Source organism: Falco peregrinus, chromosome W (assembly GCF_023634155.1).
Source record: "Falco peregrinus isolate bFalPer1 chromosome W, bFalPer1.pri, whole genome shotgun sequence".
Lineage (NCBI taxonomy): Eukaryota > Metazoa > Chordata > Aves > Falconiformes > Falconidae > Falco > Falco peregrinus.
The window spans coordinates 21,576,644-21,601,828 of NC_073743.1; the positions used below are offsets into that span (position 1 = coordinate 21,576,644).

The 25,185-nt window shown below is 48.3% G+C and overlaps 1 protein-coding gene across 1 annotated transcript in view; it reads left to right on the forward strand.

Annotated features, from left to right (window-relative positions):
• LOC101918710 (transcription factor 4) overlaps positions 1 to 25,185 on the forward strand; it is a gene marked incomplete at its 5' end in the record, with an annotated part of 56,414 nt that overhangs the window by 17,509 nt on the left and 13,720 nt on the right. Inside the window, 5 exons of the mRNA XM_055792618.1 lie at positions 1,079 to 1,211; positions 10,611 to 10,678; positions 11,956 to 12,034; positions 14,524 to 14,597; positions 16,800 to 17,003. Coding sequence (XP_055648593.1) covers positions 1,079 to 1,211; positions 10,611 to 10,678; positions 11,956 to 12,034; positions 14,524 to 14,597; positions 16,800 to 17,003 — 558 coding nt within the window. The remainder of the gene's footprint in view (positions 1 to 1,078; positions 1,212 to 10,610; positions 10,679 to 11,955; positions 12,035 to 14,523; positions 14,598 to 16,799; positions 17,004 to 25,185) is intronic.

Sequence of the window (25,185 nt, forward strand, 5' to 3'; positions counted from 1 at the left end):
GTTCTATTACTTGTGCCTTGTTTTTGCTCGGTTTCAAAGGTTCTTTTTTTGCAACAGGAAGGGGGAGATGCAGGAGCGGTCTGGAAACTAGGACCATGCGTGGCAATCAGTTAGCTGAGGGGAATGTGCTCGAGCTTGTCTAGACAACAATTAACATGATGGGGCATGTTTGCAGAGCACAGGGGAGTGGGAGAGGGATGGCGCCAAGGAAAGGTAACACCTTGCGGTTAATTGCTGGTAGTTAACCACCAATCAGGGATTGCCTAGTATGCAAGGCTTAGCTTCAAGAACCAATCTGTTTAAAACGCGCAGCTTCTGAAAGTGTACATGAACTCGTGTTTCTGTACAATAAATTGACATTTGCTTGCATCAAGCTGCGTCGCCGCAGTAAGCCAGGTTTGTAGTAATGCAAATTCAGCAAAACATTTGACCACAGCAATGTTGGGTCACAGTAATGAAGGTTGGATCCAGCTGTAGAGCTACCAAGGTCTTCTGTGTGCTGCCCAGATGCTTGTCGCACGCTGGTTTGGAGAACTTGATCCAGCAGGTTTTCAGTCGTCTGTCACAGAGGCACCGCAGTGGGAGGGAAAAGTGATCCAGCTGACTACCTGGGGGGGCGGGGTGGTTCCTTACGGCACGTTTGGTGATACCAGCCATGCACATCTTGTAGTCAGATCTTGGGTTTCATGTCAATAGCAACGTGGGGTTTCTGCCACTTCCCTCGGAAGGCTGCTCCTCCAGCCAGGAGCTGTCCCTGTCAAAACGGTTGGCTTGGTACACCACCTAACTTCTCTTTCTTAATTTCTTCTCATTGCATCCCTATGGTAGCATCATCAGTTACGAGCTGTCCACCAGGGATATTTATCCATATCAGATAGGTGTATGCTGTGTCTTCTCCAGAACGTGTCAAGTTGGGGTAGAAAAATACATTCCCTGCCTAGTCTTAGGGCAGCATTCTGCTTTTCTCAGTTGGGTGTGATACCCCAGCACTTGGGACTGGGGCAATGTGAGCAGCATGCTGCCTTCCGTGGTCTCAACGGTTAAAATACTATCTTTTTTTTATTCTTTTTTGCCACAGAGCTACCCATCACACTCTTCAGCAGACATCAATTCCAGTCTTCCTCCAATGTCCACCTTCCACCGCAGTGGCACAAATCATTACAGCGCGTCTTCTTGCACCCCCCCTGCCAACGGGACGGACAGTATCATGGGTGAGTTGAGGTTGGGTGCTGCGGCTGCTGCCTGGGGCTCTCCCTTTCCCTCCTGTCTCCCCTCACATCTGCTCCAGCGCGCTGGGCTAGCACCAAAGAGCTGAAATCAAGGCGCAGAGTTCTTTGATGGTGTATGCCAGGTATACTTCTTCGATCAGTCTCAGTGCAGAGAGATAGAAAGGATTTCATGGGAATAAGTACATCATAGTTGACCTTCACCTCCTTTGCTCATGCATTTTACTACTGCTGTTTCTTTTTGTGAATGAGATACGTCATTACAGCCAAGCACTTTGCTTCAGGGTCTGTATGGAAGGCAGTGCACCAGCTCAGTGCCTGATCCCATTGGTTTTGAAGTTTGATTTTATCGTCTTTAGTGACTTAATCGCCTGCAGTGCCACGTGAAGTGATACTTCTGTATCACGACATTCCTCCCCTTCAGTTCTTTGCCGGGTTTCCACGTGGTGTGGGGGAAGCGGCGACAGCGGCGTGTCCCTGTGAGGGAGAGAGCCGCCTCTGACATTGCCGAGAGTGGCTCTGTAAATTAAGAGCATACCTCTGTGTACTTAAATGCAGGAAATAAAAAAATATTGCTTTGCCTCTATCTCAGAGCAAATAAAGCAAATTAAATAATTGGTAAATAGGGAACACATCGCTGGTCACGTTTCACATTACACACATGATTCTGTATTGGATGACTGCAAGCAGGACTAATGCAGTAAGAATGGAGGGTGGGTTCAAACATTAATACATGGGCATCATATTTTTCAATGTCTTCGAACAAATAAGAAACTAAATACAGTCTCTTCTTAATTTGTCACTGTCTGAGAAAAATGTATCCCATTTCAGGATGGCATTTTTGTGCTCAATCTTGCCATTCCATTTGAGAGTTCTTCCTTTACAATGTATTGCTGCTTTTGTGTGCGTGACACGTGAAAATCACTCTCTTTTCTCCCTCAAAAGAGGTCTAATAAAGTCCAGTTTAATTAAGCCATCTTTCCACCCGTTGCACAGAAGCCTTACAGAAACATTTAGGGATGCAGAGTCTTCCAGAGGGATGTAAACAGGTAGGAGTGCAAATGCAACCTCCTGCCCCTGCGCTTCGAGGAGCCACCTAGAAAAATGCCTAAATTTCCCGTGTAAAAACTGCGTCCAGATTTTCATCTGGCTTCGTCTGCTGAAAAACCCAATCTGTGAATCAGAAGAGCAACAATTCAAAGATGCAGATTTTTTTAGCAGCTGTAAATATTCAACAAGCCATACTGCTGGGCTGTGTCAGAACAGAGGGCTGCAAAAGTATTTCTTGTGTCTGAGTGCAAGTCCTGTTCTCCTCCTAAGCTGGTGAACCTCCCCTGAAGGCTGGGCACACGCTCTCCTTCCCCGATCTCCCTGGGGAAGCCATCTGAGCCAGCCCAGCCAGGAGCTGATGTGCCCCCATCCCAGTCCCTGGGTGAGAGGACCAGGAGTGTGGTGGCGTAGCCCTGCTGGGACAGACCCCAGCAACAGTCATGCAGCTCGGAAAGGCAGCAGGAAGAAAATCCTTCCAAGGGACGATAGGATGGCATTGGCGGTGGTTAATTTTATGCTAAGCGTTGGCTTTTTATTTTCAAGGTCTGAAGCAGTGCGATGTTTAAGCAACCAGTTATTGAGATTGAGCGCCTTTAGCATACGCTGTACAAGTCTATCATATCCATCTGATGCACGTATTAATCCTACTTGCTGCTTTCACTTCTAATGACATGTTGTTTGTATGACATTATGCACTGTGACATGCAGCTTTTCCAGGAGAAACATTATGTGCATTTCCCCTTGAGGCACTGGTTTCACAGTAATTTTATTACCAGAGCAGTCACATAATACTGCACTGTATATTTTACGAGAATGTTAAGCTTACAGTTACAGGAGGGTGGTGAACTGTCGCGCAGTATAAGAAGAATATGACTTTTATCCAGCAATGTCACTTCCTCATAATTTGGGAAGATCATCAGCTGTGAATACCGAGATGGTGCAAGTTTTTCCGCTCTTTGTAACACAGAAACATAATTTCCAGTCTGCTGTTTCAGGAAGCGCTATGCCATCAGAACAGCGTGAGTTCGTACTAGAATTTAAACTATAAAAAGTCTGGCTGAAATTCTCTAATAGAAAGCTCCAGCCTGTCGGTTACACTAGATGCTTTGCTAGATACAATTATACTCACCGAGATACCGATTCCTGGAAGTTTATTCAATAATCTAAGATTTGCAATCAGGATCCCACCAGAAGGATGTGAAAAGGCTGTACTTCATCATTCTGTCCTTTCGCTTTCCAGTGCAGAATTATACTTTGTAGAAAAATGCTGAGAAAGTTTTAGGAGATGAACTATAACAATAAACACACTCTTCAACAGAGTTAGAATCAATCCATCAAAAGGTCTTTCGTGATGCCTTCAGTACATTAATAGCGTTGTGAGCGGGGGAATAGCTCACAAGCAAAAGCGACAGCTTTGGCGGTGTTTTCAGGTCCTGGTTTACAATCCTCTTCCCAAGTTATCTTCGTCTTCTGCATCACGCCCAAGTTGGCTGATGTTTTGTGTCGGTGGAGCCCTGCCTGCTCACCAGGGAAGCCAGCGTTCAGGCTCACGTGTGCCCAGCTGTGTTCTCTAATATGAAGGACATTTAAACTGGTGCCCTGGTTTCAGCCAGGATAGGGTTAACCCACAGCAGCCAGTTTGAGATAAAGACCGGCCTTGGTAGATCAGAAATGCCTTGCTGCTTCGGGCAGGCATCATCTAGCTTAGCATTCCGTGGCAATGTGTGATCCCAGGCATCTCTGCAGCTCCTGCCCTTCATGCTGCCCCAGCAGCCAGGGCTGTCGTGTCAGTGGGGCTGGGGGGGGATGTCCCTGCCTGCTTCCTCAGGGACCTGTTCATGGACCTGCTGTCCGTGCTGTCATTGATTCCCCTTGGAAGCGGCTGAAGCTGGCTGCGCGCTTGCTACCTGCGCTGGGGAGATGGACTTCTCTTACCTGTTTTAATTTGTTTTCCTCCTGAGTGTTGCCTTGCTCTTGCCCCAAACCCGTGTCCACCATCAACTAATGAATTGAAGCCTTTCTTCCAGTCCATATTTGGCTGCTCCATCCCAAAAGCCCAGTTAAAGCCCAGTGCAGAACTGTCGTGCATAACCTGCGCCTTTCCAGGTCTGGAGGAGGTTCGTAGTGTTCCTCGTGCCGGGTTGTTTGGTGTTTTGCATAAGAACTCGAAAGCATCTTTCCTTCATGTCCTGATGAACCAAACGCTCATCCATGCAGGGGTCCTGTCTCCAGCAGAGACTCGAAGGATTTCCTTGGGAGGAATATAAGAACAGAGCAAGCATATATGGTACTTTCCCAGTCGTTCCAGTGCTGGGTGCGGTGCCGAGTATTTAAGCAGCTTGACTTTCTTCTTTGTGAAGTGACCCAGCCTTTCCTGGCAGCTTGGCCTGGCACAGTGACCTTGTGCACTTGGGAATGGTGCTCCTCCTCTTTCCTTCTGACTCTGTTCCCTCAAGACCCACTGTCGTCCTCCCTGCTCCTCATGTTGCCACAAGCAGCAGATGGGAGCCTTTCTGCCCTGGTGTTTGGGTTGACGTAGCCTGCATCATGCCCCACTGTGGCGGTCCTTTTTCCAAGCTGGAGAATCCATGTTGAGTCTGTCCTCTAAAGGAACTACCCTCTGTTTTTTCTGACTTTGCTTCTCTTCTGTAGACCTTGATGCTCTTTCTTGATGGACTTACCAGATTTTTACTCTGTATCCAAAATACAGGTGTGTCGTAAATTCACAGAGGGACATAACTCAAGGGGAACCTGCCTTCGCAGGGGGTCGGACCAGACGATCTCCAGAGGTTCCTTCCCACCCCGACCATTCTGTGATAACAGGCTTCAGGGTTGTCTCTGCTTTTTGCCCAACGTTGCTCCTTGTGGGGGTTTTCTTGGGGGCAGCGAGGGGCTGGTTCTCCTGCTTTACCATCAGCTCAGGTTGTCAGCTGATGGCACACTGTAGCTCTAGGTTTCCTCCTCTTCTTGGGCTGGTTATAGGTAACAAGAGCCTGCTGGTGTGTATTTATGGCATAAGGCTTTTTTCACCCCATGTTGGTTGCCTGGTGTTTTTCACGAATGTATGGCATTTATTGCCCAGCACGTTAGTGTTACAGGAGCTGCTCTTTACACGTAACATTTGAGTTTATTATCGTGAAGCGGGGTCTTGCCAAACATCACAACCTTGGCGTGTGCCATGTCTTCTTCCAGGCCATGTAGGAGTATGTTGAACAGTACAGATCTGCAAAACTGGGAATTTTCTGGTAATACTTCTCCCTTATAAAGCTAACTACTAATTCCTGCTCTTGTAGTCTCTAGTCTCAATCATTTCTTAATCTGCCAGACTATCCTCACCTCCCTGTTATCTGAAGACAGTTTAGTTTCTTTAAGAGCCTTTGTGAGGTGGCTTTGTTGAAAGCTGAGAGTACAAATCTGTTACATTTTCTGGATCTCCTGCATCGGTGTGCTCATCACGTTTTCAGAAGAATTCAGATTTGCAAGATGTGCCTTCCCCCCACAAACACCATGTTGGTTGGGTAGTGTGGTGGGTTTATCCATGTGTATATTGCTCTTTGTTCTCTCTCCTAGTAGACAAGTCAGGTTTACATTCTGGTGGCTCCTTGAATTTGCAGAAGATGGTTTTCAGTGTTGGTTTTTAATATTTTCTGCCTTGTTTACTTCAGCACTAGGTTGGTCTAAGTAGTCAGTTTTACAGTGTGGTTAGAAGTTAGGCTCTTTTGTGTTTGAGTTTCTTGAGAGTTCTTAGAAACGTCATTTGGATCTTCTTTATTTTTCTTTTTATTGATTTATTTTAAAGCCTTTACATTGACGCTTCAGTTGGAGCCAATTTTTCTGACTAATCCCTTATAAAATATCATCTGTCCCACAGCAAGGCAAGTGAAAAGAATCTGTTTAGCATTTCTGCTGTTACCCTTTTTTTCCTTGAATTCTGCTGTTGCATCTTGGTTGTTTGCAGGCCCCACCAACTCTCCGTCATTGTCCTGATTTCTGATGGGCTTGAAAAAGCTTTTACTATTAACTTTGAAGCCATTGATTGTCTTGCCTAAGATCCCCCCTCTTACACAACCCTTGCACAATACCTTATGGTTTTCTTTCAAAAGCTGAAGGGAAGCAGAAGAGCCCTTGATAAACGGTGACAGCCTTTTACTGAGGTAGGAGCGGTATCTGTTCTGCATCCTATGTTCTGCAGAGAGGAAAACCACCTGAGGATCGGTTTTACGCAGAGGTGACAGAGCAAGGCGGACCCTGCCATGGTGACCCTCCACTTATTTCCGAGTTTGTTGAGCCGGGTTTGGCGCGCCTTCGCAGGTTACCTTGCGAATGCCTCTGCCGGGAAGATGGATAGAGCTGCTGGGGAAGCACCATCCACAGTTTTCATCAGATTACTCTTCGGTGCATGGTGACAAATCTGATGCCAGCTGGGCTGGGCTGCAATCCTTCTTCCCACGACTCTTCCCCGGCGGCTGCTCGTGCGCGAGGAGCGGGGTCTACACAGACGTGCTGTGAGTGTCTGCATCCGTCTTCATGATGCATGCCCCAGCCTAGTCCAAACACACTTTCTTGCTTTTCATATACATTTTCTTCCATTCGGGGTGCTGTTCCAGACACCAGCAGTGCTTGTCTGAGCTCGGGTAAATACCCCAATGGTTTAAACCGGGCAGCTGTAGTGCAGACCGAAGCTGTCAGCTAAGCCTGGCCCTGCCCAGCCTTTGGGGCATCAGCGGCCATATTTAAATAAAAGTGATGGACCAGCAACTGTGCGATATTAATAGAAACAGTTGATTATATTCCATAGCCATTTCCTATGGAAAGCAGCACTGTACATTACCTTTCTCTATAGAGATACCCTGGCTTGTCTTTTCCTATGAGATCTGGTTCTTACTTCTGCAGTGCCCGCTCCCGGGGTAACGTTAGTGTTCCCCTCTCGCTCACGAAGTCTTTGCGCTCTTGCAGCAGGCACTCCTTGCTGTGTTTCTTCTTAAGGCACTGTTTCTTTGTTCTTCCTTCAAATAAAGGGTTTTCTCTAGTCATCTCCAGATTTCCATCATGTCCCTTACATTACCAAACTGACAGCTACAGCAAGTCCACATGGTTAGTGATGTAAGAAAGAAAAACAAGACATTAAAAAACCCAGCTGTGTGTAAGTAATCCCAGCTATTCCTGTGACATGAACACTTTCCAAAGATCTCTGTCTACTTATGTTTATCTTGGTCTTCCACGCAGAAGGAGCCGTGGTTCCCTTCCTTTGCCCCCTTTGTCCACTGCCCCAAGAACCCAAAGTGCCCGGGGTGTGCTCCCCACTCCTCCGACCGTTCCTTGGGCTCTTGCAGCCTACAGCTCAGAGCCGTCCCACCTGGGCTTGCATCTGGGGTTCATGTTCAGTAGCCACCAGTGGAGGATGTTCTTCTGTATGAATTTGTCCAGTTCCTTTAAAAATCTGTTTATATGGTTGGCCTTTGCATACCTTAAGGCAGGGGTCCTCAAACTAGGGCCCGTGGGCTGGATACGGCCCCCCCAGGGTCCTCAGTCCGGCCCCCGGTATTTACAGAACCCCCTGCCAAGGGTTGGGGGAGGAAACCAAGCAGCCACAGATGACCTCCTGCCACTTCATCCACGTGCCGGCCCCCTGGTTAAAAAGTTTGAGGACCCCTGCCTTAAAGCAACGAGTTTCCCCATCTGACTGGATGCTACTGAAAAAAACCAGCTTTATTTTGTTTCAGTCTTTAAATGGGGAGAGCAACGAGTAACGATGTGAGCTCGCCTTCCCCGTGTTACAAACCTCTACCATATTGCTTTCCAAGCATCCCCTTCCCAGTGAAGCTCCTTCTTCTCTGCCGAAGGGAACTTTGCACCCTGCTGCCCATCCCTGTGGCTCTCCCTGTATGTTTTCCAGGCCTACCGCAGTAATTTGTCTTCAAAGTCTTTCAGGAGAAGTTTAATATTGGGTATATCTGAAGAATTCCTTTGTTCTTAGCGGTAACTGATGTAAGCCGTGGCCCGGCTCGGCACTGTCAGGTTTCGGAGAGCACGTGGAGCAAGACTGTGGTTCCTGCATTCGCTCCTGCCGCAGGACCAGGGCAGCTCATCTCATCAGGAGAACCCGGCCTTCAGACAGACAAAAGCAGGGCTTAATTTTAGAATAATGCAGTTAGAGTCACTTAGAAAAAGGAGAAAACAATGCATGATTTACATTTAGATTCACAGTTCACTTTAAAGTGAAGTAACTGAATTTCTGGACATCTGCCTGGTATTATTCAAGTCGCAAACTGTTAGATTGTGATTTGCAACATTAAATTACCCTGATCAGTTGTATCTCTATCTGACACTGCCTGTTCTATCTGTCTTCACGTTTCTTTCTGTGTCTTTCTTTATACATCTTGATGCCTAATTTCAAACTGAGCTGAGATCGCAAATAAGCTGCCATTGGCAGATGATCACATTTTCAAATATGCAGTAAGAAAAGTAAAAGTTTAACTAAAAAAAAAGGGGAGAAAAAGAAGTCGGCAAAGACGTGCTCGCAGACCGCATGGCACTCATTTGTCTAGCAGCATCTGGCATGCACATAGACCCCGAGGCCTTTCCAGAGGAGGATGCTGAACCATCCGAGTTACGCAGTCCAGTTCAACGTAAAGATGCTGCATTTCTTAAATTGGATAACAGGCACATTGTATTTGAGAAATACAAGGAAAATGCTGTTCCGTGCCATTCCTTAAGGTTTCTGAACTAGACCTTGCAGAAGCTGCTATGAAAATGCAGGGCTTGAGTGGGGGAGTCAGTACCCCATACCTCTGACAGCACAGACAGGGTACCTGCTGAGCAAGGACAGCTGGGCTGGAAGGGGCAAGGGGTGGAGGCTAGGGATGAGGCAGTGGATGAGAGAAATGCGTTCAGGGTGGGAAGATCAGAGGAGGTGGAGCAGCAAGGTTGCTCTGGAGGGGGACGGCAGGGCATCCCCTGGACCACAGCTTTCCCAGCTGCTGCCGTGGAGCTGCAACGTCCGCAGGCAGATTGGCTCATCTGCTTTGAGTGCTGGGCCAGCTGCATTTGGTTATTAGCATCTGTAGTTCCACCAACAGTTACAATCGGAGAGCTGTAAAATGGATCCAACCCTGCTCCTTCCCATGCCTTGCGTATTTAACTGAGTAATGCTGGGGTGAAACTTGGAGGAGGCTTTTTAATATTACTTTTTAATGACCAAAAAAAAGTGCTTGCGCTTGCACTTTGTGGTACAACTGTGAGCAATTTGGTCCCGGAGTCCTTTTCCTGGGGGATGCCCCTGGCTCGAAGCAGGGCTTGGTTTGCTCCTGAAGTCCTCTGGGCACAGGATCCACAGCCTCGTGGTGCCGAGGGGCTTGAGGGGGAGACGGGGGGGCTGAAGCCCTTCACACCCTGCTGCATACGGGATCCTCTCCTGCCTCAGCCCTCCCAGATGTTAATCCAGGCTTTCGGGGATGGTTACCGATGGCTTGTTTCTCATTTTCTGGCCGCCTGGCTTAGAGTCCTGGGAGGTGAAAGCAGAAGCGTTGGTCGTGGGCAGCAGCCAGGCAGAGCTGCACTTTCCATTTCTAAATGGCCCATATAGATGCTGAAACTGGTGGGGTGCTCCATCCGTAGTTTTCTTTCATTTCTCCTGTAGTGGAGAAGTTTCCAACCTGTCACCTGAGCATGAGAAACTGGTGGCCTGCTACACCATGATTTTTCTTGCCCTAAATTCCTTATGTAAAAGGTGCAATCCCATCACCTGAGAGATGGTGAAAAATCAGTTCATGAAACGCTCACGGGATGTTCAAGTGAAGTCTGCAGGAACACTTGGGAAAAGTCCCTATGGAACTTAATGTCCATAAAACACACTTTGAGAAATATACAGAGGACCAGGGTCACAGAGCGAATGAGGAGACAACAAAATACTGGGTAGCTGCTTATTGATGGAGCTTTGTCCTTGCCTTGCGAGGGGAGCTAGGGCTGCTGGGAGCGGGGGGCAGGGGAGGGGAGCCCTTCCCAACCCCAACCTTGACTCGCTGCACGCTCGCATGTTTTCCATACCTTTGAGTATCTTCTACTGGTAGAAGCCTGTAAAACCCACATGGCCAAGTACTATCAAATATGCCATGTATTTTTTTAAAAAAACAGCATGGCAAGTTTATATTTTACCTGCAAAAATGGAGTGTGAATGTGTTTGGTATCTACCTTAGCAAACAAACTAATAGTAATTAAAGAGTAATTTTAATGTAATTAGCATTAAAATGCAATTAAATGAAGAGTAAGTGGACCAGGAATAGAAATCAATGGTGTCTTACTGTCTGTTTTTACATCGAGTCTTTTGTTTTTCAGCAAACAGAGGAAGTGGGGCAGCAGGCAGCTCGCAGACTGGTGATGCGCTGGGGAAAGCACTTGCCTCTGTAAGGAAATATTTACTTTGGAATACACATTTACCATTTTGAAAGTGTGAACTTTAATCAGAATTGGACGCCTGGAGTTTACGAAGATGAACAGCAAACGGGAGAGATCTGGTCTCAGAGGTCACCCATGTGGAGTTACTGCCAACTGAGATATTGAACAATCAGTGCCAAATGGCGTTTCAAAAGTTGGAGACTTAATTGTAGGGTAGAAGAGAAATGGCAAGAGGGGAAGCCTGGTCACACTGCCTGGGTGCCGAGGCTCTGTGTCTGTCAGTCTGGCACACACTGGACCTCCTAGGGCGAGGGAGGTCTGAGCAGAACCTAGCGGCAGGATGACTTCTGCATTACCGAGCCATCCACCGACAGGATTCCTTTTGAATTTGTCTCTCCAATTTCTATTTTTCATGACACTTTCCACCTATTCAGTTCCCATGGTTGCTGTTAAAGTCAGCAGTTACCACCTCTTACCCGGCTAGCTGGGGTACGGCACTTTTCCAGCATCAAAGTGGGAGGCAACGGTGCTGTGCCCCAGCTATCGCTGTGGTACCAGTTGGCACAGGCTGGCTTTTAATAAGGACCACTATAGTTATTTTCTGGGCAGAGTGGGTTCCATTGAGTTCTCATGAGAGTTAATTTTTTTTTGCATATTCTTCAATGCTTCATTGAAAAAGACGAAAAGTCAGACTCTAGTTTGCCTGAAAGAACCGATACAGTACAGAATCCACTTCCAAGTGGTGCCCTGACAAATGGCATGGGTGCTGAGCGGGGATGCCGCAGGCAGTGGCACCCTCGCCCAGGCACGGGGCATGTGGGGGCTTTCTCGCCAGAGCAGTGGACGAGTAGTTGGAGTTGGCTGCTGCGGATTACCCGCTGTGCCAGGGTTTAACATGCTCCACTCCCTTTGCTTTCTTTTGGCCATTAAGAGATTTCAGCATATTGAAAAAGCAATTTTCAGGCGTGCTTTAAGGCCTTGTTGAATGACAGTCATTCGTAAAGTAGTCTATGCAACGAAAATGTGTATATCTACCATAGCAGATTCGTGTGCCAATCAGCAACCATCGTTTAATTGGCTAGTATCTGTTCCCATCAAAAGGGGTCTGTTGTCTAGCTTCCTGCATCTAATACAGTTTTGTCTTTATAAAAATATTAATATTTTAATAAGAGGCTTTTTAACCTGTCCTGCTTTCATTTAAATGAACTGAATGCATAAGAATTCCATATTTCTTTCTGCATCAGTTTGTGATGGCTTTAGATTAATTCTGTATCATCTTTTAAAGATCTATTCTCCAGATCACACCAACAACAGCTTTTCATCAAATCCTTCAACTCCTGTTGGTTCTCCCCCTTCTCTCTCAGGTATTGTTGTTACAATTCTATTTTACTGAACATTTCAACCTATTTTTTGGTAGGAGATGCCTAAATGAGCTCCTACGGTACTGGGTGTGAGATGCGCATCCAGCCGGCAGCACCAGGCGGTTCCCGTATTGCTGGGCAAGCATGCGCAGGTGCCTGGTGGCCCCCCAGAGAGGAGCAGAGAGGTGGCCCACACGCTGTATTGCCAGCACAGAGAGAAGGTCGTTGCAGCTCTCAGGCGGATGCATTTACAGAAAAGCAGTGGGTTTATGCATCCTTACGCCCTCGGGGTCTTGCAGCAGATGCTTTCTGCCCTGCACAGAGCATGTCCCCGTGCCGTGGCCACGTGGCAGGGTGGCCACACCAGGGACATCTTGTACGTTCCCCCCATCCCCTCCCAGGGCTGAAGCAAATGCCTGTTTGATCTATAAAATGTGCCTGGGGACAAACTGAGCCCCTGCAGATCCGGCTGATTCATTTTACACTTTGTTGACAATAATTGCATATTTTAACTAAACCCACTTTACTATTAAAAGCTTAAACTGAAAAGATCCAGAGGCCCAGGGTAGTTCTCATGAGCATCAGGTGCTTTAAACGTTTACCTGAATACATGCAGATTTCTTAAGCCCTGAAAGGTTTCAGCTAGGGGGTTGGGCTTCTCCTCCCACACAGCGCCTTGGGGGGGCCTCCAGGCTTCCCACCCCCTCTTTGAGACGAGGTCACAAGTGAGCAAAGACACCACGCTCCTCTTTCTGCACGAGCCCTGAATCCTGTTAACCTCGCCGGGAAACCTGAAGGGCAGCCGAGGTGGCCATGTTTCTTCTCTGTGGGGCACAAGGAGCAGGACAGAGATGGAGGATGCTCCTGGGCTCCTGGTCCCTTATGGCGGTGCCCCAGGCTCCAAAACCTCGTAGTAGCTCTGCAGCCATGAGAGCCTTGGGAAGGAGGGCTGGGGAGAAGCTGGTGTGAGTCCTACCAGGGCAGGATGAGGGCCAGGGGGGCACCACGTCCCCCTCCATCCCACTTGCCTGCCGTGAAGGAGCACCTCCCGGTGGGGTGGCATCCAGCCAACAACTATCCCTGTGCAGCCGCCCCTAGCAGGGGATGGAGGGACCACCTTGGCCTGTCATAGCTTGGGGAGGGGTCTCACACCTCAGAAAATGACGTTTTGCCCTTACTTAGCCTGGAATCGCCCCTGAGGTGTAGCACCCCCAGCACCATGTTCCTCCTTCCCGATGGAAGGGGTCGAGGCAAGGAGGAAGATCCCGTGCTAGGTGGGGCTGCGTTGCTTTCTGCAGGCTCTACTGGGTAAATAGGGAGAACTGAGTGTCAAAATAAATAAAAATAAGGAGTATAAGTGCATTTCAATAAGAGCTGAAAGTGTTTAGCATGCAAAACGCTTTCCCTCATGAACATCAAGGGCTAGTTAAAAATTATTTCCAAAGTAAAGATTGCTGTTCATTGCTCCATTCAGTGCTGCAGCAAAACTTCAGCTAAAAGCTCCATGGGGACCAGAAAAGGGAAGATTTAAGTTTTAATTAGAACTGACATAATTTTGACACTTACGAGAAAAAAATCTTAACTGTGAGAACCTAAAAAAAAAATTGCCATGAGTTCCACCCTGGCCTGTCTCCATCCAAGCAAATGCCACTCAATGTAGATGTTAAGATTAAAATTCTAATATTTCCATCTTAAATTCTTAACCCCGTTTTATGAGATCATTCAGAAGATCACCCCTTCCAAAGAGCATTATAAATTGTCCAAGTATTTTGCTATATATATATAAAAGCTTTTGGGAAAACACTTGAAAAAAACTTTTTTTCCCCCACGTTTGCTTTGCCTCTTTCACGAGGGCAAATTTTTCCTTAGAAAACGCTGCTGGAGCCCAGGAGCCCTTTTCTTCCCACAGCAGCAGGAACAGATTTAGAGCAGCAGATACAAAGCAGGCAGCGTTCGGTCAGCCCTTTGGCGGTCTTACCGGGCCAAACCAAATAATCTGCCCGAAGAGAGCGCCAACCTTATCAGCGTCTACATGAATGTTGTGTGCAGTGCTTTTACTGACTGCTTTTTTTTTAAGATTTTGTAAATTTGAGGGTGGGATGACGTCATCAGTGGCACTGAGTGTATCTCGAAGCCAGGCTCGGAGAACGGGCTGGGCTGGCGTAGGGGTCCAGCCTCCCTGCAGCCCCCTGCGGCTGCGGAGCTTCTCCTTCCACCACCGAGACGTTTCCTTCTCCCGGAGCCTCTCGCAGCTCCAGCTGCTGAATGAATGCAGCCCTCTACGCAGAGGAGCAACCTGGGGGAACTTTGTGGCCTGCATCTACATACTTTGCTACAAAATACCTTTTTTTTTTTCATCCATGTGTATTTTGGAAGTTCTCTATAGTCTATCTGGAATACGGCATTTACATGTCTACAAAACTGTCCAAAAAGTTTGAAAGAAAGTTTTGTTTGCATAGTTCTAATGGTAATTCCAATTTTACTATTAGCAGGCACAGCTGTTTGGTCTAGAAATGGAGGTCAAGCGTCATCATCTCCCAATTATGAAGGTCCCTTACACTCTTTGGTATGTTTTGATTAGTGACCTCCTCTGCCTCAGTATTTTACTTGCTGTTCTTTCCATTTCTCATCCATTCTTCTCACACAGGTTTTAATTTTGTTAGTGACCGCTATGCCCTCGGACTTGATTTTATCACCTCTAAATTCGTATCCTGGGTGCCCTGTGCTCGAGATACATGATGTGGTTTGAGATGCTGCTGGCCAGGGTCTCCTGTTTGACAGGGGACTTGGTGTTGAAATCTACCGAAAAGGGGAATGAGGACCACAGAAAGAGGGGAGGGGGAGCAGGCAGATCGAGAAGACAGGAGTAGGAATCCGTGGTGGCTGTCACACAGGACAGAGCATCTGTCAGTCCCATGGAGCGAGGGAGGGAGGGAGCGCGGCCGATGCAGCAGGGATGGCTGGAGTCCTCTCCCTGAGAAAAGCCAGCTGGCTCAGCTTGCCAAGCCAAGCTGGTCCTAAATTGCATGGCAGGGAGGGTTACGGGGATGTCAGTAGGATTTGTTCCTTTTCCTAATGGAAGGATGAAGTCCGAGTTGGAGCTGGCCAAAAGCACGTTAGGACAGAGAAGAACTGTAGAGCCCCATGTCCTCTGCCTCGCTCTTCTTGGTTGGCTGCTGGTCTCCGGTGGGAATGTAGGGGGTTTCACTGACCCGTGTGAAATGCCTGACATATTGTTGGGTGTCAAATAAACAGCGCTAGAGCCTAAAAGTTTTCTTAAAATAAAAGTGATGGGATAATTCCTGAGAGCACAGCATTGAACCCCCCTAGTATGGGGCAATGCATCAAACCCGTTGACTTCATTAGAAGATTGCCAGAGTTGGGAATTAGTAGGGACTATTTTTTCTGCCCCGATACAGAAATCCTTCTCATGATGGACTGTGATATTTTCTAGGCTGTCTGTCTTCTGCAGGTTTTTGAGTTATTTTGGTTTTTGGAGAGCAATGGGTTGGTTAAGAGATTTGATGAAGAGATCCATAAGCTATGCCTAATTATTTTTACAGCTGGGGTTCCCCAGTGCTCAGGGACTGTCCTGTTGAGCTTCCCCCTTTGGTATTTTATTAATGAGCAAAGACTCCAGGTGCCCAGGTCTGCATGTGGCTTGTGCTGGAGACAGCTGAGGATGGTGGTGGAGCTTGGGGGAAGCAGAACAGGGGTGGGAGGGGGGGGGTGTCTGCGGACAGCATGGGTCCCTCTTTTCGTGGAGCAGCCAGTGCAACAGGCAGGCTGAAGCCTCGAGTTTGCATTCCCTGCAGCCCATTGCTTCTCCTCATCCTTGCCCTGCCAGCAGCACGCCTCGAGGGCTGGGTTTTGGCTTAGCAGGAGCCGGGTGTTGGGAGGCAGGAGCTGGGGGAGCAGCGGTGGGGGTTCTCAATGGCTCTCCCCAAGGCTGTGGGTGGGCTGGCTCTCGGGATGGTCGGAGAAGTGGGGGGTGCATGGATGTAGAGACCCCAATGGTATTGCAGCTGGAGGGGGGGGGGGGGCAGTTTGGAGCAGCGCTGCACCCCTGGCCCCCTGGGACTGCCCCAGCTGCTAGTCCTTGCTGCATTGCTCACCGGCCATAAGCTGCACAGGTAGGGAGAAGTGTTTATTGCTGCTTTTGCCAGTGAGAAAAGTGGTTGCAGGATGCGTACCTGTAGGGAAGAAATCCAACTAGCAGCAAGGGACTGTAGGACCTGGTAGTTTCTCTTTCTGTCTTTGTGTGTGATCCTGGGATTAGATGGGGGGAGGAAAATCCTGGTCAGAGATTGATTACAATTAGAGGTATATTTGTTTTCTTTACTTCTACTTCTTTTTTTATTTTTTTTTCAAGTATCACTAAAACTTTTCAAAGACATAGAGGGCAACATATGTACTGTAATGATTATGTTCATGAGGAATCATTGAACCTGTTTTGCCCATGAAAATCAAAGCTGTACTCGTGTTAACCATGCTCTCTCCTTCCCCACAATGCTACTCTAAACATTGCCCTAGGGAAACAAACCCACTTCTTTCAGGGGAAAAAAAAAAAAAGGCAAAAAAAAAAGCCAAAACCAACAAAAAAAAAACCCCAACAAACACCAAGGGGTTGAGAAGGAAGGACTGGCTGTATCAGTGACCGTTCCCCCGCGTGCCCCATGCACACTGGCAGCAGCGCCTCGTGCCTGGCGCTGGGCAGCCCTGCGCGTCTGCTGATGCTCTTCCCGCTTTGTTTCTCGCACAAAAACAGCAAAGCCGGATCGAGGACCGCCTGGAGAGACTGGATGATGCCATCCACGTGCTGCGCAACCACGCGGTGGGGCCCGCCACCGCCATGCCAGGGGGCCATGCCGACATGCACAGCTTGATAGGGCCGTCGCACAATGGAGCCATGGCCGGTCTGGGCTCCAGCTATGGCACCGGGCTGCTCTCCGCCAACCGGCACTCACTCATGGTAAGCCACGGGACTCACCGGTGGCACTGGAACTCCCTGATAGCCAGGGCTTGGGGAGGGTGAAGGGTGGGTGGGTGGGTGCAAGGGTCGGCAGCTTCTCAGAGGTGTGGTACACCAGCACGTGTTGGTGGAGGGCACAGTGCTGCCTTGCCTCATTGCAGTGGGTGATGGCAACGAGTGCCCCCGGGGGTGTTTGTCCCCACAGTGCCCTCAGCCCGGCTGGTACAGCTGCTGTCCCTGGCACCGAGCTGCTGGGCTCAGCGTCCCACCTCGTCAGCCATCCTCGCTAACATGGCCGGTGTTGGCTGAGGGCATGGGCGTGTTGAGAAGTCACTGATGGGCGCTGTGGGGCGGGGGGGTGAGGGGCAGCAGCCTCATGGCAGTGGGGCAGGAGCATGCGGTGGGAGCAGCCCCACAGCTGTGGGGCAGGCATACACCAGCAGGATGAGGTTGGGCTGCCCTGTGCCTTTCCAAGGGTGGTTTGTGTGGCTGCACCGCCCCAGTTTACCCTTCTCACAGGTGTTTGCACAGCGGTGCAGACTGGGTGGGTGTGCACATGCATGGCGGGGCATGAGGGGGGTCGAAATCCTTGGGGTCATTTATTCTTTTGCTTCCAGGGCAGGTGAACATAAATTCACTGCCCCTCCCCAGGTCCCTGTTTCCAAAAAGAAAATGCTTTCCTTTTTTTGCTTTCAGAAAGTTGTCAGTAGTGTTGCGTTTCGCTGGGGACCCACCGCTTGCTTGGGAAGCTGGGTGCAGTTTGGGGTGTAAGGCTGGGCTTTGGCGTGCAGGGCTGGAGAAGGTGTAAGGACCAGGAGCTCATCCTGTCCTCATTTTAAACACGTGCTTAAAGCTGGGGGAGAAGGTAGGTCAGGATTAAGAGCTGCATGTTTCCCCCGGGATGACGTGACCATTCCATGATGCGAAGGAAATATTTTGCAGTTGCTTTCTCTCTTGCAAAGGAAAAGCCTGTCTCTTCAATCTTTTTCCTAGTTTAATATGTCACAAAAATAAGAAGGCAAAGCACCTAACGCAATGCACGTGAGTCTACAGAAACCTCCAAGTGCCTCGGCAGAAGTTGATGAAGGAGCAGCGGTGCCGCAGGAGCTGCAAAGCAGCCCAGGGACGCAGGCGGTGCCGCTGCACACGTGGGGGGCTGAGCGGGGTCAGTGTCATCTTCAGTGGGATTCAAAAGCCTTTGCTGTTCTCTTTCCGAATCTTATTCCAGAAATAGAGTTGCTTACTCACACGTGGAATGGAGAAAGGGAACAAGGAGTTATCTGGCAGTATTTTCAGATGGTTCAAGCTAGTTAGATTAATTAAGGCGGGGGGGGGGGGGGGAATATAGGGAAATAGGGCTGTGACAGACCCGTGGGCGGCTCGCTGCTGCACGGTGCTGCAGAGGACGAGGCTTGATCCCCTGCTCGCCCCACATGCGAAGGGCAAGACAGGGCAGGTTAGGAGAGAGAATTTCAATATACCATATACATGTAGGGAGGAGAGCATGTGCCTCTGCTAGAGACACGTGAAAATTTCTCCTCAGTGCACAAGAATCGCTGGAAATAAGGAAAAAAAGCCCATTGAATTGAAAAGGCAGGTGAGGAAGGGCACCAAAAGTGATGGAGTGGCCGTGGGTGCCACGAGGGTGTATTGACACACACATAATGTGCGTGCATACCTTCCCCTGAGCTCTCCTCTGTTTGGGGTTTCCTATCTGAGAAAAGTGTAGTGGAATTAGGAGGAGTTTGGGGACAAACAGCAGCAATGATTGCAAGCAGGGAAGGGTTTTCATGTGAAGGGAGGTTGAACAGATTGTGGTGATTTTGTTTAGAAAGGAGGTGAATAAGAGGAGGCATAATAGAAGTACACAGAATAATGGACAGCATAGAGAAGGTAAATCCCGCTCTCCTATTCATCCTGCCTTATAATTAAAGAACAAGGGGACATTCAGTGAACCTGACAAAAAGAAATACTTTTTCTTCCACACACAATGACCTGTGAAATTCATTGCTCCAAGATGTAATCAAGGCCAAATGTTCAGAAGCATTCCAAATAGGATTAGACATCATATGGAAAATGCAAACATTTAGAGTTGTATTTGACAGGATTCAGACAGGATTCCTCCTTTTTTTCACAAGGCAAGTGGGGAAAGAAAGAAAGAAAGAAAAAAAAGAAAGAAAGAAAGAAAGAAAAAGAAAAACTTTGATGCTGGAGTGTGAGGCAACTGCTAGGGGAAGGAAGGAGCTTCTTCTGGTGGCCAATTATTTGATAATTACCGCATTCCCCGGTCTGGGTGCTGGCGATGCCCCCGCGCTTGGTGCTGTTGTGATAGTCGGTTAGGTGATTATAAAATAATTAGCCTTCAGCGATATTGAGAGCATGGCTTTATTCAGCGGGGCCGTTCCCGAGCCTGGTGTGATGCTGGGGGATGTTCCCAGGCGGCGTGTCGAGCCAGGGCTGAGCTGAGCCAAGGGCTTTCGGCCGCTCTCCATCCCATGCCGGGGATGGCCCCGCAGCCCTCGGCACGCTTCGTCTCCAGCTAAGGTCACAGTTTTATGTCAAAGCTTGAGTGCTGTCCGCTGCCCAGAGCCTTCCACAACTGAGGTCTGCCAACTCATATGGAAATTAAAATGTCCCAGCTGTCTCCTGCTTCCCCCCCTGCAAGAAAATATGTGATGCTCAGCTCTCCCTCCCCAGCCACCCTCGGCCGAGCAGTTCTCCCCTTCCGACTTGTCCGCATGCGCTGCCCTCAGCTAAATACTTGCCTATCGTTTCTGTTGCTTCAGGTTATTAAAATGTAACATCAGTTGTGGAAATTAAGCACCTGAGAAAGGAAAATAAGAGGGGTTTTTTTTCATTTTTTTATCAGGGCAGCTTTGTGACAGGCTCTGCTCCTCGTTAAATTAAATGTGACTATAAGTGACTCCATTGTGGGTGAAATATCATTAAAATCCACAAATGAGCCTGGGCCATTTGGAGATTCAAAAAAAAAAGCAAAGTGAATGGTCAGGCAAAAGGCTCTGAGAGGTAAAAAGATGCTTTTTCAGCAGCTTGGCTAAATCCATCTCGTCTCCCTTTCCCCAATAAAATTAGCATGAACCAGACATTGTTTTGCTCTCTGTGGCAGTTGCTGAGAATTCACAAAAGGAAATTCTAGACTGTAATTTAGCTTGGCCTCAGGTAATATGTTAAATACACTTGGGATACATATAATCTAAGATTTTAGTCTGTACAAAGCTATTTTTTCCTCCAGTGTTTAAACAATACTGCTTTTAATGAAGAAATCTGGCTTTTAATAAAGCCAGATCTGTGACTTACAACTGTTTCTGCATATCTGCTCTCAATCAAGAGAAAAGAGTTTAATTTTTGTAGCTTTGTTTGCTTTGCATATGTTAAACTGATGCAACATGCACCCAGGGCATCACTTCAGAGGCAGTTTATTCCATAAATATGTGCTCCTCGCTTAAATACCAGATGTAGGTGAAGTTAGATTTAGACCAAAAAAGCAGCAACAATGAGAAATTGAAGTGCTGCTATCATGCATCTAAAAAAAATGCTTTTGTATTTTTAGGAATATGTAGGCACCGGCTTTTCCAGGAGAAGTGCGGAGCAATGGGGTCTGGCTGGTTTTGTTTGGTCTTGGCTAAAGACGCATATGGTCAGAGGGAGGTAGCTGGGCAGGAGAACTGGGATGCTTGGAGAGCAGCGCTGCTGCTGCTGCAAACAAGACGGGGACATTTCTCTGAAAAGCCAGTCTGCTGCGTTCCCAGGCAGCATTACTCACTGTCTGAAACCATAACTTGGGTGAAAGAGTCAGGCCCAATCATTTCTTTTGGAAAATTGGTATGAATTTTGAACTGAAAACATAAGAACAAAGGAAATAGTTTTTGAGTGGAGTCAGTCTGAAGTTAGCCTTTGGCCATTTGATACATTCCATGCTGAAAAGGAAGTTGAAGGGGGAAAAAAATTACAAAAAAAAAAAAAAAATCAAGGAGGATACTGGTAATGTTTTCCACATTTGAATTTTAATACATGAAACAGGCTATAAAAGGCTGGCCAGCTGCAGTAAATAAAGTAGCAGTGGGAGGTATAGACCGGAAACTTGTCGAGTGCACTGGTGGAAGCGGCTGTGCCCACCGCACACCTCCGCGTGCCGCCCGAGCACGCCGGGGCCGGGGCCGCTGCGGCGCAGTGCAGAGCCTGCGCCCCCTGCCTGCGCTGCCTGCCCGCCCTCTCCCTCCCGCAGCAGATGTGTGACTTTTCTCCCCAGACAGAAATAAGGCAGAGATCAGTCAGATGCTGCTGGAAATGGGAATCAAGTGCTCCGGTTTTAATGGAATGAGGCCAGGTTTACAGCTGTGTGGCTGGAAGCAAAGTCCCACTCCCTGCGCGAACCGTTTGCTGTAACTGGCCATCTTAAAAGGGATTTCTTATTTTACATTCCCTTGCTTTTTTAGTCACCCAGTAAGGAGAGCATTTCAGCATTTCCTAATTTTTAGCAGGCCCCTGGAATTTGCTGATGGCCCTGGTCCGAATTTCCCCTGTGCCATGAGCAAACGGGTGCGCATTCATTCACACCGTGAACAAATACAGTGTGTTTGATACCAGTTTAGCAGCAAACTGGTTTAGCGGCACAAGCCTGGAGGAGCTGCCGGCTCCGCTGCCCCTGCAACCATGCAGCTAGGAGAAGGGCAGCAGGAAAGTCTCAAAAAAGGGATATTTCTTCAGTCGCTGCCCTGGGGTGCAGGAGCTGGGGGGGATGCCCTCACAGGGTGTTGGGCATGGCTTCCTCAGCTGGGCAGGCTGGAGGGCAGGAGTTTGAACACACAGCGTCACTCCATGTGCCCAGCATCCTCCGCTTGTGCCCCAGCTGCAAAGCTGGGCTGCAGCAGCTGCTGGCCCAAAGCCAGTCCCTTTGCAGGGGGTGTTTGGGGGTGGTGGGGCCGGGAAGGGGGGTGGCCTGCAGATGGAGCAGGGGGGATGGAAGTTTGGGTTTCCCATCCCATCCAGACCTGGGTTCTGCAAGCACGTGTATGCTCGATGTTACCGCCCTGAGTCGCCCCGCTGGGACTGGTGGTGACGTTGAAAGTTAAGCGCGTGCATGAGCATTTGCTGGGTGGAAAACGTCATAATTAATTACCATTTTAAAACAGAGGCAACGTCCCTTCACCGGGCTCATAAAGCTGGTACAGAACCACCTGGGACACCTGCAAAGAAACTTCTGGGAAGAGGCAGAAGCGGCTTAGAAATGAGGATAACATGGGGTTTGTTGTCGGGCTGCTCGTAAGGTTTCTGTATCTGTGAGGATCGTCAAGGCCGAAGTTTTGGAAGTTGCATATCAAGATAAAAGCGTGGAGTCTCGGTCGGTTTAATCTGCCCATCTCCATCTCTCAAGGGCATGAGCTAAGCGTATATTTTCAACTTTAGCTGTGAATTTCCTGGCTTTCCGCAGTTCCTGTTATTTCAGAGGTTATGTGGATTGAGGGGATTTTATCATAACATTTCAGATTGAATTGTAGAAAACAGCGTTTCAGTGCAAACTTTTGCACGGGAACCTCAGAAGATGCTTGTTTCTGCTGTAGCGCTGCATGAAGGGATTGATTAAACTCATTATACACCGGGAACTGGTGTACATTATGTTTAAGATAGCGTTTAGAAGCCCATCGCAGCCTGCGTGCTTCATGTGAGGGCCCACAGGAAGAGAGCGCCTTCGTGTGTATGGCTGGTGGGTTTTTTTACATCCACATTAAATTAACTTATGGAATTTTCCACCCCTAGGAATTAAAGTAGCAGCTCATGAAGTAATTCGGTTATGTCATTCATATATAAACAAAAAAAGAGTCAAGCGACTTGGCATTATTTGAAAGGCAAAATTCGGCTTTCGCTGTTTTGTCTTAGTATCTTTTTCTCTTCCTAATTTTTAGCGCAGTCATAGCTGCTGCATCTGTGGTTTGTTTTGCTAGACTGTGTTTTTGAGCTAGCAGGTATAACATAAACTCAAAAGAACTTGGCAGAATGACCTTACTGGAATGGAGTCTGACATAACAGGCACCAGTGTAGGGGTTTTATATAGCACCATTTTCTGCCTAATTGGTTGACATTCCTAATGCCCCGCAATTATAGCCTTTATCATATTTTGAAATTATTTTGCAGCTATAAAGTTCATTTTGACCAGGAGAGAAACCACAGACCAATATATTAACCGACACCTTTTCAGGAAAGCGTTGTCCTCACACAATGGCCCCATTCATTTCTAACCAGCTAATTAGGCACATGGTTAAGACCCCATTGTATGTGTTTTCACGTGGCTCCCGAGCAGCACTGGGCACACGTGGCTCCGTCATGCCTGCACTCCCGAGCAGCACCGTGCACACATGGCCAGCGTTGGCGGAGCTGGAGGTGCGGAGCCGAGGCCACCGGCATGGGGGAAGACGGCAGCGAGGGTGGCTCAACTACCTGATGCTCTGGATGGAACCCCCCTCATCCAGCACTGGGTACCGACATCAAGCATCCAGGTTGTATGGACTTGCTCACTGCGTGGCTCTCCCCGCTCCCACCCCGGTTCAGTGAAGAAGAGTTGATATTCTTAATCCTGTACTTTAGGACCCTTTATATCTCCAGATTTAGCCAAGACTTAAATGAATAATCATCTCTGTTGGAAAGAAATTGTGGGGATTATTTCAGTGCTTTCCCTCCCAGGGCCATGGCAACCCACTTCTCTCCTTAATGGGTCGCAACCGGTTGGTTTCCCTTAAACTACTTGGGTTATCTCTCACGGTGGGCAGGCAAAGCCGGCAGAGCGTGGGGGCGCGGCGGTGGGCTGCTCCCTCGGCAGCACAGGGCAGCAGGCTGGAAGAAGGCACGCACACTGCTGGGAGCCCGGCCTCGCCTGGAGACGTGGCACTTGCGCTTTTTTTTTCCCTTCATCTTTTTCTTCCCCTTCCTTTTAACGGCAAAGTCCGGCTTTGCCACTCTCAGCTCCGTTTAAATGGCTTTTGCATACAACTGGCTTGGAAACAGCCCTTTCATAAGATATTTGGTGCACTGCTTAGTACTCAGCACTACTTTTCTGCAGAAAAAAAAAAAGTGAACTTTGCTTTTTCCCTGATTTAATGCCACTCTTAATGTCTTCTTTTTTTTTTTTTTATTAAATCCTTTCTTTTGCTTTTGATCTTATTTATAGCTGAGCCACCGGTCATATGGAAACTATTATTGTATAGCATGGAGATGAAAGACTTTGGTGCAGTTAAATAAGAGTGAATAATTTGAACCAATAATACACACATACAGTGAGAGACCATTTGTTTCAGAGTGCCCTGCGCTGTTTCCTTTTTAATATAGCGGGAGAGGTTTATAAGGGCTTTGCACAAATCTGCTTTCTGTCAGACTTATAAATTTTGACAATATTGAACACATGTTAACATGCATCACCTTACAACTTTCTTGCCGCATGTTTTTATTTATCTAATTGGATAACACGAGGTCATAATTTTTAAAAGGACAAAGCATGTTGCTTGTTGCATTTGTTCATGGTATTGGCAAGTTAGGGATAATCTCTTCCTAACCCTCACCCGAAGCTGTGCTCCAGGCTAGAGGGGATAGTTTTCCCTTCGTATTTAGAAAATTGATGGTGATGTGAGGGCTGCTGCTCAGAGTGAGAGGTGTTAACTGTAAGGAAAGGGGTGCAACGCTCATAACTTCATAGGAAACCTTTCCCCATTTTTTACAGCTTATGCCTGCTCCTTACCATGCCCAGCCTTCAAATGCCCATCTGTGAACAATAAAAGAAACCTTTGTATGACCATCCCTTACCAGTGCTCGGGATTCACTCCTGGGCCAGGTAGGGGAGGGCAAAGTTCCACCGTCATGCGTGGGACCAAGAGGCAGGGGGAGAATCTGGGGCAGTTCAGCAGGGAACGCAGCGCTTGGGGGCTGCCGGCCGTGCTTGGGAATTCATGGGGAGGGGCAATTCGAGGTACCAAAATGGCTTTCCCCATCACCGGGGGTCTCGTCACCACATGGACACATTTTCTCTTGAAGTTTACGGAAAACTGAGCACCTTGCTGGTGTGTTCATAGTGGCAGGTGACCCACGTGTGCCGCAGCATGCAGAGGTGGGTGATGTGGGATGGGCAGCCGGTTCCCTGGCCCCGCCGTGCGTCCCAAACCCACTGTTCTTCCTG